The sequence below is a fragment of the Theobroma cacao genome, chromosome 5, assembly GCF_053813885.1.
Source record: "Theobroma cacao isolate CCN51 chromosome 5, ASM5381388v1, whole genome shotgun sequence".
NCBI classification, from domain to species: Eukaryota; Viridiplantae; Streptophyta; class Magnoliopsida; order Malvales; family Malvaceae; genus Theobroma; species Theobroma cacao.
The window spans coordinates 24220447-24240792 of NC_142643.1; the positions used below are offsets into that span (position 1 = coordinate 24220447).

General features: G+C 34.8%; 1 protein-coding gene across 5 annotated transcripts in view; it reads left to right on the forward strand.

The window, feature by feature from the left end:
- Positions 1-265: 265 nt before the first annotated feature.
- Positions 266-20346, forward strand: part of LOC18598545 (protein ZINC INDUCED FACILITATOR-LIKE 1-like) — a 29453-nt gene continuing 9372 nt past the window's right edge. Inside the window, exons 1-16 of one of the 5 annotated variants that reach the window (XM_088806488.1) lie at positions 266-767; positions 849-889; positions 1423-1483; positions 1582-1684; positions 1843-1945; positions 4454-4507; positions 4582-4644; positions 5602-5651; positions 5766-5841; positions 8519-8731; positions 11951-12038; positions 12887-12972; positions 13052-13159; positions 14885-14929; positions 15053-15141; positions 16826-16869. In XM_088806488.1, coding sequence (XP_088662614.1) covers positions 620-767; positions 849-889; positions 1423-1483; positions 1582-1684; positions 1843-1945; positions 4454-4507; positions 4582-4644; positions 5602-5651; positions 5766-5841; positions 8519-8731; positions 11951-12038; positions 12887-12972; positions 13052-13159; positions 14885-14929; positions 15053-15141; positions 16826-16869 — 1372 coding nt within the window. In that variant the 5' untranslated portion in view covers positions 266-619. The remainder of the gene's footprint in view (positions 768-848; positions 890-1422; positions 1484-1581; positions 1685-1842; positions 1946-4453; positions 4508-4581; positions 4645-5601; positions 5652-5765; positions 5842-8518; positions 8732-11950; positions 12039-12886; positions 12973-13051; positions 13160-14884; positions 14930-15052; positions 15142-16825; positions 16870-20346) is intronic. The other 4 variants (XM_088806487.1, XM_018121581.2, XM_018121583.2 and 1 more) reach the window with 4 other exon arrangements.

A 20346-nucleotide genomic window follows, 5' to 3' on the forward strand; every position in this document is an offset into this window, starting at 1 on the left:
ATAATACACAACAAATTAAAACATAATAAACCAGAAGATACAGGAAAAACCTAAATCCAAATCAAAACTAGCAGAGTATCTGAAACCAAATAAAAAAAAAATACCCTAAACCAAAATTTGGAAGTTATATTGGAAGCCCTTCTTAAGTCTCACATGACGGCTTTATGTATAGTATTTATAGTCACTTTTTAACATACTAATGGAAAAGTCGTACAATGACCCATCCAACTTGTACCCTTTATTGTGGCTCACCGACCAAGCACATCATACACAGCTACCCTCTTTAAGTCCACCTAACAAAGTTTGGAAGTCCCATTTAATGCCCTGCTGAAACCTGCGTCGCTAAGTGTGGATAACGATAATTTGAAAAGACTCGTGAAGAATCAGAAAAAGAATGGAAGTTTGAAAAGAGAGGCATTTTGATTTGAAGGGCATCCAGAGTAGGGAATAAAAATTAAAGACAAAATAGTTAAAAACAAAAAGTAAAAAAAGTCATGAGCACGGCTGCCGGAGCTGGAATCTAGCTTCTGTGGAGGCAAATAACAAATGCAGCGGCAGGGTTGAAAAACCAAATGGACTTGGAAGTTGAGAGAATGGGATGAAATCAAGTGACTGAAAGATGGGTGACAATAGAGAGGCTTTACTAGGGGCGGAAAACAAGTATTTTGAGAATTGCCCAGGATGTAAAGTGGAGCTGCTTAAGGAGACCAACCCCGGTATTCCTTTCAAGCATTTACTCTATGTCTGGGTCGTTGTTCTTGCTGCCGGTAAGCTTCTTCTATGTCTTTTCTGCAATGATATCGAGCCCTTGCTTGTTTTTATCCTCAAATGGGTTCATCTTTTTGCAGCTTTGCCAATCTCCTCTCTTTTTCCTTTCCTTTATTTCATGGTACGCTGTCGAAACAGAAATGTTAAACTCATGTAAGTAAATAACATTACAATTGCTATGCCTGAAGAGCTTTCCTCCGTAACGTGTAAGATTTCGTTTAACAACTATGAAGGTAGTACAATGTGGAATCCTTTAATTCTCAAAAATAATAAAAAGGAAACGGGTCATTCAATCTCATCACAGATCGTGTAACCTGATAACACACTCTACCGAGCGCAAGTTATTCAACATAAAATGGTACATCCAAGAAAAAAGGTTCCTTCCCATCGATGTATTGCTTATTCTATGCCATCCTTTGTCAGTGTAATAGTTTGGACCTGCGATATTAATGCTTAGAGCAATGCTAAAGTTGGGCATAAACTTTTGCTCCAAGGTTCACTCTCCTGTTTGAATTTGACTGTGATCCCTATCTCCATGTGTCCTTTCAATATATGAATGAGTGTTCAGCACAAAATTGGAGGCAGAAGCAGTTGCTTTTTAAACTTGTTTGCCCCATTTATTTATGGGGGCTTTTGCATTATTGACTTATACAGATAAGGGACTTCAATATTGCAAAAAAGGAGGAAGATATTGGCTACTATGCTGGTTATGTAGGTAAGCAATTCTCTTAGTTTATCATCTACAAATATTAGTCCTCTAGTTTAAAAACATATTTAAGTCATTAACTCTTGTGCGTAATTCATTCCTTGAAGGATCTGCCTTTATGTTTGGAAGAGCTTTGACTTCTGTTTTTTGGGGAATGATTGCTGATCGATATGGTCGAAAGCCTGTAATTATGTTTGGCACGTTTTCAGTGTCAGTGCCAGTGCCAGATTTTTTTTTTCTAATTTCTGTTTTTTATGTACTCGTGTTTTCTTTTTTTCCATTCATGACTTCATGCTACTTCAAAATAAAATTTTGCATATCTATTTTAATTTTATTTTATCTCTCATACATCTTGATGTTTGTCTCAGGGTTATTTTCAACACTCTCTTCGGCCTTAGTACAAATTTTTGGGTTGCAGTTTCTACACGCTTTCTTCTTGGAAGTTTGTGTGGCATTCTTGGCCCCATGAGGGTATGTCTTTCATTAAGATTTTAAAATAGTTAATTGGCAAGTTCATTTGCTTTTCAAATTTTTGGATTATGGAGATTCAGTTCTTCTGATTATGGAAGAGGAAGAAATATTTATTGGTCCTTAAGACATATTTAGAGGGGAATGATTGCTTTTGTTGTTCTGGTGAGAATGTCAATTTAAGAAATGTGAACATGATTAAAAGAATTTGGTCTATGTCTAGTAAGGATACAATTTAGAGAAAGAAAGAGTTGCACAAAAAGGCAAGAAAAAACTAACTGATGCCCCTCCTTGTAAATGCTATAAAGGTCTGGAAAGAGTATAGAGAAAATCTATATGTTTGTATTTGCTTATAGCTTTCAGAGCGAGTGAGGCCACAACAAAGGGTAAGAAGTCCTAAGTTTGATTTTGATTTTTATTGTTTAAAAGATCGGCTTACACACAGACAAGAAGACATTTGATACATTTGTTTTTGTTGCATTTGATGCCTTGAATTAGGTTTGAGTGTTGGGCATGGATATGCTCTTTTGTTTTTTGCAAGATAACCTTTTTTATTTAAAGGGTCATATCCTCCTAACTATTGCTACTTTAAATGTCCAATATGTCTCTTGAAAGGGTACTTTAAGAAAAATGAGGCATCAAAGTAGCATAGATTGCATTTGTTGGTGCGTGTTTGACTCAAATAGCTAATCACAGCTTGATTATGTGTCAAGCTTGGCTCATTTAGCATACAAGCTCAAGCCAAGTGATCTAGTTGTTGCAGTCAAAAAAGAGAGAACACGAGAAAGAGGAATGAGAGAACAAGAGAACTTAATCGATTTAAGGACTATAGGCTTTCCATGTTGTCACTAGGTTTAGTGCCAATTGAGTGTAATCATGTGTTTAAGCTTTAACTATTAAAAAGGGGAAATGGTTCCAGATGTGATTCCTGCTGCAAATTGCTAACTCATTCAAATACACCAAAACTTGGAACGTAACCTCAAATTGCTAATTTATGCAAATTATGTTGGTTGCTTGGTGGCTTGTATGTGGAGGTTGTTAAGGGCTCCTCCTTGACCTTTCTCTCGAGTGCATGAGCACCAGCATACCCTTTAACCACATATGTCATTACCTCACTTGTCAAAGAATTACAATCATAGCTCTATAATTAATCATGAATTCTTAATGAGGAATCTGATAGTATCAGCCTCTCAGCAGCATGACTCTACCTTCCAGTCTGTTAATGTTTTTAGAAAGTCACTTTTAGCAAGTTGGGCAAGTTAGTGAATTTCCATACAAAGCTCTACGTGTTTCGCCCAACTCCTTTCTTCCAAATTCCCATTCCCAAGCATCTACTTCCAAGTCCTATTTCCTGTCACCCACTTTCCCACTTGAATTTCACTTCCTATCTCTTCCACTTGTTATGGTAATCCACACTACAGATTCTGGTCTAGTTTTCTTCTTTATCATTTCTACAGTTCTACTTCTTCCAGGTCTCTTGTTTGTAACTCTAACTCATCCTACTTCCAAAGGACCCTTTATATGTTCTTAAATTTCTCCAACTGGAGTTGTTTGGGTTATAACCTTCCATAATCTTGAAGAGCCCCCTTCCCACCTATTTACTGCTTGATATACTTGCCAGGGTAGTGTCAATAAAATGTATAACAAAAGAAAATGACAATTCTAGTTTATCAGTGGTCTAAATAGAAGTAAAACAAAATAACCAAATGTCACCACAAGATAGTTGCTTTGGTTGCCTTTGATAACATCTATAGCCCCATCATTCCTAAGTGCTTATTGATGCTGCTTTTGGAGTCATTGGGCTAAATTTATGCCAGATATCTTCTTCTTGTACTGTTCTTAAAAGAGTTGTTCCATGAAAAAACTTGATCTTGGATGGTTGAAAGTGGAGAGGGGCAACATCTGTGCTTGAAGTCCTTGATGTCTTTTTTTGAGATGAAAAGCCTCAGGTGTTGGTATTCTAGAAAATCAGTGTGTCAAAAAGGTATCATTCAAATGCAGAATGCCCCTATTTGTAGGAAAAAATAGTATTATCAAAATGGAGTATATGATTTAAAAATAACATAATCGTCCAGAGTTGTGTTGAATGTGAAGTTGTCTTGTCTTGTCTATGAGGCCTTGACAACTTATTAAATATGACCAATGGGTCTTGCAGCATGTCTTTGTTATAGCTGAATGCAATTTTTTGACATGTTGGCTTTGCAAACCCCTAAAAGAGGCCACTTATTGCTCATAAAGCTAAAATAGAATAAAAAGTTTTGTGGAATACCTGAGACAGTTATGTTTGCTTGGTTGAAACTTTATCTGCAAGACCATTCAATGGGGAGAAATTTTGTATATAGATTTTCGATAAGTCCTTTTTTCTTTGTTATGCTATGTGGTTAGTTGGCAATGCATACAATGAATATGTACCAAAAGAAAAAGTCCTGTATACTTCATGAAGTATTGTTCTCTTGCGCTTCTGTAATTTGAGATTATTTGTGTTAACATGAAATTCATTGTTGTGTCCAGGCATATGCTTCCGAAGTTTGCCGTAAGGAGTATCAAGCGTTGGGAATGTCCATTGTAAGAGATTTCTCCTTGCCTTGATTGCCTGAGTTCTCAAAATATACAAATGATGTTAAGAATATGCATTTTAGATTAGCACATCATGGGGCATTGGCTTAGTCATTGGTCCAGCTCTTGGAGGTTTTCTTGCGCAGGTATGTTTCTTTTCCAATGGATGAGTCCTCTCAGCAGTAAAGGATGGCACATTTTTACTGGTTTTGGAGTAGGGGAGTAATGAATAGACACCTTATGTGCAACAATAGAATTAAAACCACAATATATATCTGTTAAGCTGATGAGAAAAGTGAAAATTTTAGTAATGTAATTTGCACATTTGGTGCTTTATATATATATATACATTGGAGATGTTTCCCGCTTCAAATAATGAAGTTTATTCAAAGACCAAGCAGTGGTAAGTAAAAGCCCTGGGCATTTCTCTTGACCAACCTCTGAACGTCATGTTGCTAACTGGTGTAATATTCTTCTATCTGTTTCAGACCACATGAATAAAAAAAATCTTCCTTCGAAAATGTTTTTTTTTTTAAATTTTTTTCTGGGTGTTTTTCTAATTCTACATAGAAGTAAGAGAATGTGGTTCTAATGCTTCCCATTGAGAATGCCTGTTTGACAACTTTTATAAAGCTGGTGAAGCATGGTATGGACGGTTGCTAGTGACTGCCTCTGACTGGGTGGGGAATCATTAGCCGATCATTGTCTAATTATCTGTGACTATATTCATGTTGGAGCAATTTATGAGAATGATTTTGTTTTATGGAGAACATATAACTTTGAGCACAAATATGTCATATGGAAAGTCTTTAAGCATCCGACCTAATACCAATTGGCAATAGGTGGAGGGGCTCAACTTGAATATAAAGCCATAGGGAACCCAAGCCTAAATTGATGTGGAATTACACCACTCAACGAAAAAGATATTGAGACTGGGATTCTTTTTAATGATCTTAGGGAATTTTTGGATGGGAATGTGATTGTAGTCTCCTTGTTCAATTCTTGGGTTGTGGTGTTTAATGATTATGAATTCTTAATATTTGTCTTACTTTTCTTGATCCCAACTTATTAGTCATTTATACTTTGATAAATTAATATGGAAGCCTGCGGAGAAGTTCCCATATATATTTGCCAATGAATCCCTTTTTGGGAGGTAAGCAACACCTTTGTGAGTTATAATCTTGATATAATATTTTTGATTTCCAGTATCGCAACATTTTCTCATTCATAGTGAATGCTGAAACTCCGAATTTTGATTGTATTGCAGGTTCCCATACTTCTTACCATGCATTTTGATATCACTTTTCGCATTTGGTGTCTTTCTGATTTCCTGTTCACTTCCAGTATGTTACCATATCAAACTTTTAACTTACGACCATATTTCACTTATATATATTCCTTTGAATGTAGTTTTGAGTGCTATTTACGAAGCTGGTAGGTTATTTTATATTTCGGGTTTTTGTTTAATAACCAATATCTACTCTTTTGTCTTTAATTGAGTTATTGGAAAGATGTAGAAACCCATACACATAATCTGGACTAATGTAATTAATTTGATGTCCTCTAATGCTATATGAACCTTGCTTCTGAAAGTCATTAAATTGTAGTCCCTTTATACCCTAATACAGTCCACTTTGTTTTTTGCACATTGTTTTAGGCCGCAGCTATTAACTATTTTTCGACTCAAATTCTACTGTGTACTAAAGTCCCTAATTTTGAAAAGTCGCTTTATCTCAAATGTTAAAAAGCATAGATATTACATTCTGCTGTCCTTATGGGAAAGGGTAAAAGGGAAACATGTGTAGTTACTGCTATTTATAATTGATGTTGACAAGAATTAATGGTTTTGAAGCATTAAAAGGGGGTAACAAGGGCTGTAATTTTTGTTTAGAGTGATGTAGGTAATAAATCCTTGCTAGAATTTCAAGTACAAGAGAACCAGAGATTCAAGAGTGAGCAATATGGATCAAAACTCAGCCTAAGGGCTGGTTTTCTGGTTTTGTAAGCATGCGAATAGAATTTACTCTTCCTTTTTTTGAAAACGAAAAAAAAAAAACTTGAGAACTATCTGCATATGTACAATTAAATTGTACTTATTAGTAAATATCTATGAGAGCACTTTAAATTGCACAAACCCCTAATAAGTAAACTTTGTAGTCATTTTCCGCATTTTCTGATGTCTGGATGCTAAAACTTGGTATGCACAACAGAAAACTTCCAGCCAACACAAAAAAGGCCCCTTATTCTGGAAATTGTCTTCCTTTATTAAAGACATTGTCCCTTTTCTCCCACAACGCAGCCAATGGCCACTTTCTTCTTCAGAAACCTTCACAATAGACCCATTGCCACCACCCTTGCGACCCACCGCCTTCAACCTTTCCTGGAGCAACCGTAATTTTTCCTTTCTTTAATCTTTCTTTCCACTTTTACAGATCTGCGTCTCTCTGCCTTTATCACTGATTAAGACAACCTTTTTCTCGCTTCCACTGACACCTCTGTCTCCCTTTCTTTCCCCTTCATTGCTAGTGACTGTGGCCACATTATCCCCTTCTCTCCTTCTCCACTTTGTGTGTGACCAGAGCTTCTTTCTTCTTTCCTTTCTTTTCCTTCTTCCTTAATGCTCTCAACAGCTTCTTCCCTTGGTCTCCTTCCTTTTCTTACTGACAAAATGCCTATAGTCTTTCCTTGTTCTTTTCTCCTCCCTCTCTCTCTTGGTCTCCGAAAGCACTTTTGAAGATGAAATGACCTAAATGTCCATTTAGATTTTGTTGAATGACAAAATTACTTCTTAATTATTGAGATACTTTGAACTTATTAAAATTATAGTGACATATAGTAATTTAATATCTAGTTTGAAGCAATTTTAATTTTTTAGAAAATCTAAAATTCATTTTTTTTTTTGTAAATTTTAAATTAAACTTCAGATTAATTTATTTTTGGAACATCTTAACAATGATTTACTACAAGTACAAGAAAATGGTTCATCCTTTATAATTCAACATCATGCCCTTTTTGGACATTTTAACTTGCCTTAGTTGTTTTTTAGGCAATGCCGAACACTCAAACTTCTCAAACCACACTTTTTCACAGTAATTTCTCAGTCCATCTAGGAACTTTTACTCCTTGACAACACCTGCATTCGTCAAATTAGCAATGTTAGTCCCACAAGTATACTAATGGACTAGCACCCTATTGAGCTGCTCTTTCTTAAGTGAGGGAACAGATGAAATAATATGTTCAAAAATATTGATGCAAAAGATTGAACTTCTGTATAAGCATCAATAATTGTAATTGAAATAACAAAACAAAATCCTTATAAGAATTAATACCTCCCTCTTAATCACTGATTAAGACAACCTTTTTCTCCCGTCAACTAACACCTCTTTCTCCCTTTCTTTGCCCCTTCATTGCTCATGACCATTGCCACTTTCTCACTTCTCTCTGCAGTATCTTACTTGCTTGTTATCAAGCACTAAAACCATTTGACAATAGGTGAAGAGGCCCAAATTGAATATTTATCCCACAAGAAAGCCTGAGCTTATGCAATGTGGCGATTAGATCACTTAAACTTTCCTCTGCATGAACACTAAACAACCAAAACAAATGCACCCATCATACAGCCCACAAACATGATGCAATGAACAATTTTGGTTTTGATATCATTTCGAGCATCTAAATCAATTGGCAATGAATGGAATACCAACATAAATATTAGGCTACAATTAACCCTAAACTTAAACAAAGTAAGATAAAACCATTTTGATGATGTCTTATATACTAATAAGCAACAACATAATACCTTGCATTCAGCAGAGGGTGGAATGTACAGAAGACCTCTTGGTACTAGTAATAACTGCCACAGAATAGAAGAATGGAAAAGAATTGATGATTCCTTTGTTATCTTCCTGTATAATATGGATTTTGAAATTTCTTCTTATGCTGCTTCCTTTATAATCGTTTGGTGTATAGATTCTGCATATAAGAGTTGCAGACAAATTAAGGAGTTTGACTTTGTTGCAGGAGACATTGCACATCCATGACAGAAATGATAAAGAATGTGATAAATTAAACGATGCATTAGTGACCTCCACAGGTGAGCCTAATGCAAATGAAAAAGTACGAATTGTAGGAAGACATCCGACCTCTCAGCAGAACCTTTGGAAGAACTGGCCCTTAATGTCATCTATTATAGTATATTGTGTTTTCCAACTCCACGATATGGCCTATGCTGAGGTAACTTTCAATTTTTAAGGGCTTTTCTTTTCCTTTTCATCATGTATGTATTAGAGTTTTATGTTTAAAATGATATATATTTTAATGCGTCTTATATATATTTTTTAGATCCATTATAACTTCTTTATTATACAATGCATAACAAATTTTCTTACTATCTCAACATGATTTTTCCATTTATTACACAATACACAATACATAACAAAGAAGGGAAAGGGGAAGAAAGTAGAGAAAAGTGAGAAAGCAAAGTGAAAGGGGAAGAATATGAAGAAATCTAGTCAAAAATAGAGGAAATTTGTAAAGGCAGGGTGACAACCAAGAGCAGGAAATCTCAATTATAAAATATTAGAATCCTGATAATCCAACATTGAAAACTTCTAGAAACTATAATAACATTGCTGCTTATAACCCTATCTTAATATAAAATACCAAAAGTAATTTAAATGCTAAAACTTGAATAACCGTTTTAGTGAACCAAACATGCACTAAGCCTTTTACCACTGCATGAGGTTGTTATATGGATCATTAGTGCTACTGTGCCTCATTGACTTAATCTCTTTTTTATATTTTCCATCCATGCCTTCTTTGGTCTCCCTTTCATTCTTATGTCATGGGTATTTTTCATCAAATTATATTTTCTCATGAGGGCATTTAAAGGTATCCTCTTTATGTGTGCAAACCACTTTAAATGTGCTTCTCTTGTTTTTCCTGTCACCTTTTCCCTCATGTGCACATTCCTAATCTTTTCTTTTCTTTTATGCTTACACTTTACCCTTGCTGTTTACATTTATACACTGCATATATACATTTTTAGTGCAGAAAAATGTGATAGGCTGAAGAGTAGTTCACCATGAAAGTATTTTCATTTTTAAACTTTTGCAACATTGGTCATTACAGTTCCAATTATCTTTAACCATACCATGAATGCGAAAGACTACCCATTATCTAGGTACCCTTCTAGGAAGATCTAAGTCAGGCTCCTGGAGATTGTGATTTTCTTTAAGATTTTCCAAGTGATTTTGATGATTACAAAACTCCATACATGTTTACTAAATTGTTTAATGAGTATTACAAGGTTATATCTTTTTAAAAATAAGTTAGAATTTGGAGATGTTTTAAGAAGATTTGAAGCTTGAAAAATGAAGAAAATCAAAGTGCAGTGTGCCGAGTCGACTCACGATGAAATTCAAGCAGAAATGGAGATTGGGCTTTAAGAGTCCACTCACAACATATAGAAGTTGACTGATTTTTCCACAGCTCCGATATAGGTCAGAGTAGCCCCACAAGTTGGGAAAGTCGACTCACAGACTTGTGAAAGTCAACTCACTTTTGTAGAGAGCATCAAAGATGGGCAAAGTAGACTCGCAGCATGAGAAAGTGGACTCATGAGCTGAAAACAAGAGTCTATTTACAAATGTTTGAAATAAAAGTCAAGTCACCCTGCATCAGAGTTGACTCACACAGCTTGCAATTAAATAATTTTAAGATGTGAATGTTATTGTGTATTTTCCTTCTTAAGTGAATTCCCCTCAGTGGTTTTATGGTCAAAATACCCAGGAGGTCCCTTTACCCTTGTGTTTTGTTAAATTTAGTCCCTTTACTCCAATTTGAAGCAATGTAGTCCATTGATTTTGAAAATTACTCTAATTTAGTTCCTCCTCCTAATGGCATCCAATTTAATTGTTAAATATGATGGCGTCAGTACTGGCGTGGTGCTGACGTGGCACATTTTTGCTGACATAGCAGTGTGGAGTAGCGGCATGCTGACGTGGCACTACCATGTCACTCTCACATGCCATCTTTTTAAGTTCGGTTGCTGACATGGCATGTTACGAGGCTGCCACACGGCATGCCAAGAGACTAACATGTCTCTCTCTTCTTGTACAGAAGATGATGTACTCTTGTTAAGGTTCGAAGTCTGGACCTTTAGCAAGAACATTAAGCTCTTTACCATCATGCCTAAGTCCTTACTTTTACTAATTTTTTCTTTTTGTTTTTCTTCTCTCTTTTTCTTTCTTATTTTTTTCCTAAAACTACGCCGTTTTGGAGCCTTTTTACACTTTCAAAAACCCTAACTATAAAACTCTAATTATAGGAGAGTGAAAAAAAGAAGAGGTAGAAAGAGAGAAGGGAAGGAAAAAATGAGAAAAATATGCTTTTATAGCTTGGGATTTGGAGAGTGTAAGAAGGTTCCAAAATGACGCTGTTTTAGGAAAAAATATATAAAAATGAAAAAAACAAAAGTAAAAATTACTAAAAGTAAGGGTTTAGGCATGATAGTAAGGAGCTTAGTGTTCTCGCTAGAAGTCTTGGGTTCGAACCTTAGCAAGAGCATATCATATTTTAAAGAATAAGAGAGTGATGTGGCAGTGTCACGTCAGTATCTTGAGCCTTAATGTTGACGTGGCATTGCCATTTTAGCAACTCAAACTTAAAGGATGACGTGGCATTGCCATGTCAGCAAAAAAGATGCCACGTTAGCGCCACATCATCCTGTTTAATGGCTAAATTGGATGCTATTAGGAGGAGGGACTGAATTGGAGCAATTCCTAAAATTGAGGGACTAAATTGCTTCAAATTTGAGTAGAGGGACTAAATTGAACACATAAGTACAGGACCTCACAGGTGTTTTGACCGTGGTTACCTTAAAGGTCTATTTGAGCTATAAATCTTCTCTTTGTGACCTTTATAAAAGGAGAGTGATTCTTGTAAATGGTGAACTGGTAAGGTTGGGAAAACATTGGGCTTGTTTGAATGAAACACTTTAGGAAAGCTTTGCTAGAGCTTGTTAATCTAACTGGTGTATAGGTTAAGCTTGATTCTTGAAAGGCTTTACTGGATTAAATTAAAATCATTAACTTGGATGGTTTTGGTAGTGGATGAAGGTTCCTTGTATCGAACCAAACCACTATAAAGTGGCTGTGTTCTCTCTTTTTTGACTCTATAGATTATATTGTGCTTATTATTGACTTGCTTTCCTTATTTGAACTTAATATTTGAGGTTTTTCTGAAAAAAGTTCTGAAAGATTTATCAATGCAAATCAACCCATCTTAAATTGGTCTTGTACCTGTGGAACATATTTTAACTTGGACATAAATTGCCATAGTTTTAAGTATGAAATTATTTTCTGTTACATCTGAGTCTTGTGTCCTGGTAGCTAATTATTTCTTTGTTTACATGTCTTGGTTTCAACTTTTCACTCAAGTATCATTCTGCAGATTTTCTCACTTTGGGCAGTCAGTCCTAGGAAGAATGGAGGATTGAGCTATTCCACTGCAGATGTTGGTGAAGTTCTTGCAATTTCAGGTGTGTAACATTGTGCCATTTGCATGTGAACTACAATAGATATAAACATCACTGAAATTAATCTTCAGCCTTTTATCTTTGTGTAGCAATTGAGAATGTCGATATTGTCTATCAGATATACCTTATTTAAATATTAGCTTTCAAGACCCTAACCTTTCTCCATTGTTGAATGTTTTGGGTCTCATTTGACATGATGTTTACTTATTGGAGGGTTTTTTGAGTTTCAGCAGATAAAAGTTCTCTGAACACACAGCTGAAGGATGTGTTTAGCCAGAGAAAAGTAAATTGAATTTGCATCAGAAAATTCACTGGCATTCACCTTGGCACTTTAAAAATGAATTTGCTCATAAAATTTATCAAAATAAATCACAATCACTCTTTGTGCAGAATTCTTTGTAAATAAATTTTATTTCTTCCAATGCTCTCCTAGAAGGCCATTAAATTGTTACTGTCCCTTTTTATTTGAAGCAATTTTTACTATCCTCTGTTTAGGGTTCTTTTTGAGCTTTTCTTGCATTTCGATATTATCATGTCATGAATTAAGGGAATTACAGATGGTTTAGCCATATAGAAAATTTGTATTCAGGAAATAGCCAGTATTTGGGCTTTGGCAGATAAAAAACTTAACTAAATTCTGAGGACTTCTGCATAAACATAAAATGTAGATTACTTTACTGCAAAGAAGGTAAAAGAGGCGTCTGTTTTATGACATGAAATTTTCTTCAAGTAAAATGCATATCTGTGCATATGTGGTAATCCACAAAAAAGTATAAATATATTTCTAAGCTCTGCATCAATAACTGTTTTCTTTTTCTTTTCTATCTTCATTTTGGTCCTATAACTGTCAGGCTGTGGACTGCTGCTCTTCCAGCTGTTTTTATACCCACTCATAGAGAGGACTTTAGGCCCAGTAATGATATCTCGCTTAGGAGCGGTATTTCCTTAATGCACCTTTTTGTTTTTTTTTTTCTTTATGAATTATTTCATGAAATAATTTACTTGTTCCTTTGTAGGTCTTGACCATACCATTGCTGTTCACTTACCCATTTATAGCTATGCTAAAAGGCTTGAGCCTCATGTTCTTGATTTCCTCTGCATCTGTGCTAAAGAATGTGCTCTCTGTAAGTGCAAGCTCAAGTTCAGAATTTTAAATTCATTTTTTTCGATTAAGTAAAATTTTAATTATTAAAGAAGCAGGGAAATACTGCTGCAGTTCATACAAAGCAAATATTCACCTACAGAGATAAAAAACCCACAAATTAACAAACTTTAATAATACTGGACCATCAGAAAGAAAATGAAACTTAAGTCCCTTGCTGCTGACATAAAGCAATATTAGCTGAAGTGGCTGCTAACTAGAAGTTGGTGCTGCATCTTAATATGTCCACATAAGTAAGTTGAGAGACTAGATTACTGACAGAATTAGGAGTTTTACTGCCATCCTTGCTCTTCAAATCATGTATGAATAGGCAGATCAAGTTAATTTAAGCACATAAATTGCAAAGGTCTTTCACTTCAAATATGATCGAACCCAACTGAAATCAAATCTGAGTCACCGACTGCTCTTTGGATTTGAAACCTTGGAAGAACTTCATACCATAATTCGTTGGAGAAAGAATAACAGAAAAACAAATGGTCTTTGCCTCTTTGGTTTCATTCTGAAGGTTGCAGAGAAGAGAAGCGTTATTTTGTAACACCAGTGCTGCAATCTGGGCAGAGTAGACAGTCTATCAAGAATTCATAACCAAGCAATCATAGAGTGCTTCAGAATGTGAAGATGGAAATGGATTAATTTATATTAGTCCACTCTAGCCTGCTTGTGCCTGATCTGCTCTCAAGTTTTTTTTGTATTAAATCTTTGTGAGCCAAGCCATAGGATAGAGTTTTCTAAATATTTGGAGATGAAACTCCCGCGACAGCAACTTGAATCTTTAAGAATAATTTAGATCTTTGTGGCTGATACCTGTTCCCATCTTATTAATTTTAAATGCTTTTTATTTATTGAAAAAGAAATTCAGCAATGTTTACTATTTCTAGTTGACAGAACAGAATCTGGACTCTGGACTAGCTTAAGAGATGATTGACATTAGTTAGAGACAATATTTCTTCTCAAATAATTAAGCCACTCTTCTGATGCCTCTCGTGCTGAATTGTTTACCTGTCATAGGATATAGCTTTAGCCCATGGGCTTCCACGTTTTTATCCCTATGATCTCTATTCTACATGAAAATTTAAGCAACAGATTGAATTTAGATTATTGAAAAGTCTTATCTTTTTACGATAATGAATGTTGAGTGAATACTTTAGGTCGGATGAGTTTATCTGTTTTACAGTTTTATATTACCAAATAAGTGAGAGTTTTTCACACACACACACATAGAGAGAGGTGCCATCTCCAGTCAGCATGTTTGGTGATCTGCTTGCATCTTGTTTGTTTCTAATGTCTAAAGTCTTCATTGGATGATTTACAATTGTTTCACTGAAGAATCAGAAAGCAGTATAAAATTAGATGAGAGAAAGAAATTCTTGGTGGTGACTTTTATATATATTTGGTCTGAGCTTCTCTTCCTAGACATTTTCCAATACTACAAACATTTTGTGCAAGTAGGAGCTGGCGATATTCATATATAGACACAGACTTGTAAGTTCATAAATTCATGAGAAGGGGCAAAGGAAACTTGTGTCTATCTGTACTATTTGTACAAACCAATCTTTTTTCATTGTGCAAAATATTAATCATTTCTGCTTAGTTGTCAAAAAGGGATTAAAAAGAAAACGGGGAAAGTGCGTATCTGCCTGTGTTTCTCCTTCTACATTTGATGTATCATTTTCTATAATGTAATCAGGTATCAATCACTACAGGCTTGTTCCTTCTGCAAAACAGAGCTGTGGTAATTTTGTTTCCTTCTTCATACATGTGTATGCTGATGATTTCCATGTTCTGTAGTTTCTAGTCATTTTCTAAGTAACCCTAAACCCTAAACTCTAAATGTTTTTCTTAACCCTGATATCAGACTCAAAAGCAAAGAGGAGCTGCAAATGGAATTTCTATGTCTGCTATGTCCATATTCAAAGCTGTTGGTCCAGCTGCTGGTGGTTCACTGTAAGTTTCCATATTTAATTTGGTGCTGCACTATAACTCAGCTAATTTGAGATGCAGCAACATGTACATTATGGATGAGTTTGGTAGACGAGATGATGGAAGGATAAGATGAGATAAGGAAGTAGATGGGCTTAGATGATATCATCCTATCCTATGTTTTCTGTTTGCAAAGCAAAAAATAGGATAGGATTTTTATCCTTTCCCATGTTATATTTATGCAAGATTTAAGAGTTAGATGGGATGATTATTTCTGACACCATTGTATAGTAAATACAATTTTTAAAGAAAAATGTTTTAGGGGTAAATTAGAAACATAAAAATGAGAATAACCGACCTCCTATTTAGAGCTGGCAAAGCTGACTTGAAGCCGAACTTGAGCTCAACCCAATTCAAATCTAATCTAACAATATATAAAAGTTGAGTCCAGAGAACTCAAAAAATATCTTATTTGTCATTTTCTAGGGTTATTTTAGGCTTTTTCTTTTTTCTTTTGTTGTCCTTTTTGGATTCTTGGAGAGAGAGAGGGAGGGGAACGGGTTGGGAGCTGCAGAGCAACAACGGGGAGGGAGGGCTGGTTATAGAGAATAGTTGGGATTGGAAAATGTCGTAGTAGAGAGAGCAAGGGGGTGAGAGGAGAGAGAAAATTGGAGAGAATCGGGAGGAGAGGAAGAAGAAAGGAGAGGGAAAGGGAAATTGTTAGAGAGGATCAATATGGATATAAAGCCACAACAAACCCTAAAAGTCCATCTGCGGTATGACACCGCCTAACATTCCCCCTCATATGTTGACCCACTACAACAACATTAAATGGGCTCATCACATGGAGTACAAAATAAGGCAACAAAAAGAACCTAGGCTTTAATATCGTTTTGAAGCATCCAGTGTAAAGATGCTTGATTTGAATATAAGGCCACAACAAGCCTTGAGGAAAATTGGGGATATAGCACCACTTGAAAGTTGGATGAGAAACCGCTTATATAAGAGCATAACAAGCCCTGAAGAAAATTGGGGATATAGCACCACTTAAAATCTGGAGGAGAATTAATTTTTAAGGAGATGCTTCTATAATATGCACACTTAGAGTTCATTTATGGAGAAACTCTTAGCACATATTTATCTTGATTCCAATCCTAAAGATTTGAAGTTGCTTTATTTTCTTGGGGTTCACATGTCATTCCATTTTCTTATTGCAGCATGTGCATCAAGGATCTACTAAACGGGGAATAGATAATGGATTATAAGACATAATTACTATTTGCAGTGAACTCTTATTCTTCTTGTCCTTGTTGGACAACCAATCCATAACCACAATCCTTTTCATGTGTACCGACACCCATTGTGAAGTATTTGTTGATTAGAGTGCAATCTAATCCTTTTTGTAGCCTTATATAACCATCATCATCTAGTCATCTTTGTGCTATCCATCATCATTTGGTCATCTTTCTGCTATGCTGATATTAATTGACATCACAATTAAGTTTTTTGTTGCTTTCCCATACCCCATTGATTCTTTAGCAGCTGAACTAATTGTGATAATAGTTTTTTGTCTTGACAGTGTTATTCGTACAATAATTAATTTCAAATATTTATACATTGTTCATAATTAAATTGATCTGATATACTGCCTTGTTAGAACTAGTCTAGCAATGTTCAAATTTAGTAATTAGTATTACTTATTTTGCAGCTTTTCTTGGGCACAGAATCGACAGAATGCTTTCTTTCTTCCAGGTAAAAGAATTCTGCATTGCTGGTTAAAGCCTAGTATCATAATAGCATGCTGTAGGAGTACACACTACCCTAGATCAATAGGGTAGTTTTTCCTATCAACAATTTGCATGTTGGTCCATTATTAGTATGCTCTTAAAGTTGTAGATACCACTTGGGAATAGGCTCTTAAGGTTGAAAATTTTGGATAATTTTCAGGGAAGCTGTTTTGAAATTGCTTCGTCTAATTTGAATATAATAGGAATTAATTGCTGATGTTTTAAAGAACGAGTAACATTTGTTTTTTGCCAATTCTTTAGGCTCCATTTGGTATTTTTGTTTTTGCTACTTGCTATATCATTTTTCTCCCCTTAAACTGAAGCAAATAAATAGGTTGAGGGTTTCGCCTAATCCAAGGGCAATTCAAATTCTGAATACCGTCTGATCAATGCTGGCTTCATGAACTTCCATGGATTTGCTTCCTGATCTATTCTTGATTCCTTCTTGATCTTTCTCTTCAATAGAGTAGCTGCTAGCACTCATCTACCACTACCTTTTGGGCACATGCTAAAGTAGTAATATCAAATCTCCCTCTTCATGACTTAGTTTTAAGTCACAAAGGGTACAGTAGATGCATGATTTTGTCATCATATAATCTTATCATTACTTTGCAATTTCTATGGATTAATTCTTACATCTTTGGTCTAATGTTTATTCACATGCAAAGGGTATAGGCGTTACTCTAGGATATATGGCAGGATTCTAAAGTTAAACCCAATAACTTAGGATGTTTATTTGAATTTTGGATTTCTCATTCCTATAATATGTTTAATACATATATATACATATGACATTAGTGTTAATGGAAAGTGTGTTTAATAATTAAAAAAAAAATGTATTGACATTGGTTTGAGGATGACATGGCACCCTACTTTAAGGGGTGTAACGGTACCCCTTCTTTCTTATTCAAGGGCAGCATACACCCTTTTAAAAGGGGTACAATGCTGCCCCCTTCAAGGGGTCCCAATGCGACCCTTTTTCAAGAGGGTGCAAGACACTAAACCATCTTCATGAGGGTGCCGTGCCACTCCCACTCACAATTGTAAAAGGTGTAATTTTCATATTTCCAAATGTATAAGGTTGGCCTTGAACTTTCTTCTAACACTTTTTTAAGCTATATAAAATAAATAAATACATGAATACTACTTGTAGTAAAAATAAAAGTAAAAAAAAAATCTCTAACTTCTAAAGGTGCCACATTATTTATGGAGGATGCTACCACCTTCCTAATTCTAAAAGGTAGCTTCACACCATTCTGAAGGGGTGAAACGCTACCCCTTCCACTGTAAGTAGTGATACGTGTTATATTACTCCTACTCCCACGTGGAATAGGAACCGCAAATCCTTTTATTTAAAAGATGGAATCTTTTCCCTTTTGAAAGTAGCATCACACCTTCCAAGGGTAAGCATTACACACCCCCATCCCCTCCCTTTTCCCCTTTAAGAGATGCAGTAGTATTTTCGCAATAAGGCACCATACATCCGCAGTTAATTTACAAGGTGGCATCATAGCATATTTCTTAAAATCATTGAAACCAAAATAAAAATATCTTTAAAACTATTTTTTTTTAAAAAAATTAGTTTGTGTATCCCTAATTCTTTTAATCTTACTTGTCACAGCATTTTTTCTTAAAAAAAAAATGCCTGCTGAAAATTTACTTTTCGTTCCAAACAAGATGCATGAAGGTCTCATTACTGACTTCACAAACAAAACTCATGCATTATAAGATTACAAGTACAGTGATGAAAGATGGTAACTTGATGTCATCCAATTATTTATTTTCATACTTCTCATTATGTCATCCATTTATTTATTTGCAAGTGCATAGATGCATATAATTATACTTGAATGCTTCATATAAAATTTTTAATATGTTCCACTATGATTCTTTTTTATGCATGTGAACCCCTTTGAAAGAGATTTCCTTGTAGGGGCCAAAATATAGATGCATGCTTTTGTCATCATATAGTATTATTGGTATTTTGCATTTTTTGTGAATTAATTCTTATATCTTTGGTCTAATATTTATTCACCATGCAACATATATGGGTTTAACTCTAGGATATATGACAGGATTCTAAAGTTAACTCCCATAACTTCGGTTGTTTATGAGAGTTTTAGCTTGGTGGGCCTAGATTGGAGGCTCTTTAAGAAATACTTTTTTTTTTTACCTCTTAAAGAGCTAGGTACTTCCCATGTGATATCCTTGGTGTAGGATATCTTGACCTTTGGATTTCCTCCTATTTTCTTATTGTAAACTATCATGTCATTAAATCACGAAAGTTGTCGACCATCATAAATAGTCTTTGTAACATCCGATATCCTCGTATGGAAGTTAATAAAACCTTATCGATAAGACGAAGGGTCAATTGACATAAATTTAAGTGCCAAAGAGTGATAGTGGGTGAAAAAAATATTTTAGAATAAAATAATATTTTATTAATAAAATAATATTAAAATATTAATATTTTATCTATTATTGAAATTAGTCATGAAGGAGGACTATATGACTAGTTTAAGTGGGGGAGAAGAAGTCAGGAAAAATTTTGAAGAAAAATGGAATGAGGCTCACGTGCCTTTATTAAATAAAAGAGAAGCGGGTAAGTATATATTTAAATATTATGGTGACACTTTGGTGAAGTGTAAATTTTATATCTTATTTGTACAAGTGTAAAGGAAGAAAAATAGAAAGAAATTGGAATTAAATAAATGTTGGAAGGATCAAATTGTAAAGAATGAAAAGTTTGGAAGGGCACATGATAAATAATGAAAGTTTGAGGACTTATGTGCAATTTCAATATTTGGAGTTAAATGAAAATTAACTAAGGAAAGTTAGATTATGTGGCATAATGAGATGTGCATGTGAATTTACTATTATATGCAAATTATAGCATGCAAAAAGGAGAAGTTAGTAGGAAACATGTGGGACTTTCACCATGTGAAGTAAAAAGAAGAATAAGACTAAGTTTATTTGCATGTAATGAGATTGGTGCATTAAGTGGTCAAATGAGGAAAGAAAGATGTGGGAAGCATGTGACTTGAATATATTAATGAATGATCAAATAAAATATAAAGTGAAGCTTGTGCATGAAATATGATTGTAGGAATAAGGTGGTGCATGAAAGGAAATATATGTGAAATGAAATGCAAATGAAATAAATCAAAAAGATTACCATGTGAATCAATGCATGGGCAAGGTAATTTAATCAAAGGACAAAGGAATGGATAAGGAAACCTTGCATACACAAGCTACCAATGGAAAATGACATTAATAATAAAGTGAGGAATTGAATGGCATAACATGTAAAGATAAATGACAAACGTTACCAAGCCTTGGGTAATCCGTTAATGAAAGAAAAAGAAAGGAAAAGAAGACTTTTACAAGGTCATTTCAAGTTCATTCTTAGTTATATCCACCCACATCAAAGAAATAGCAAACA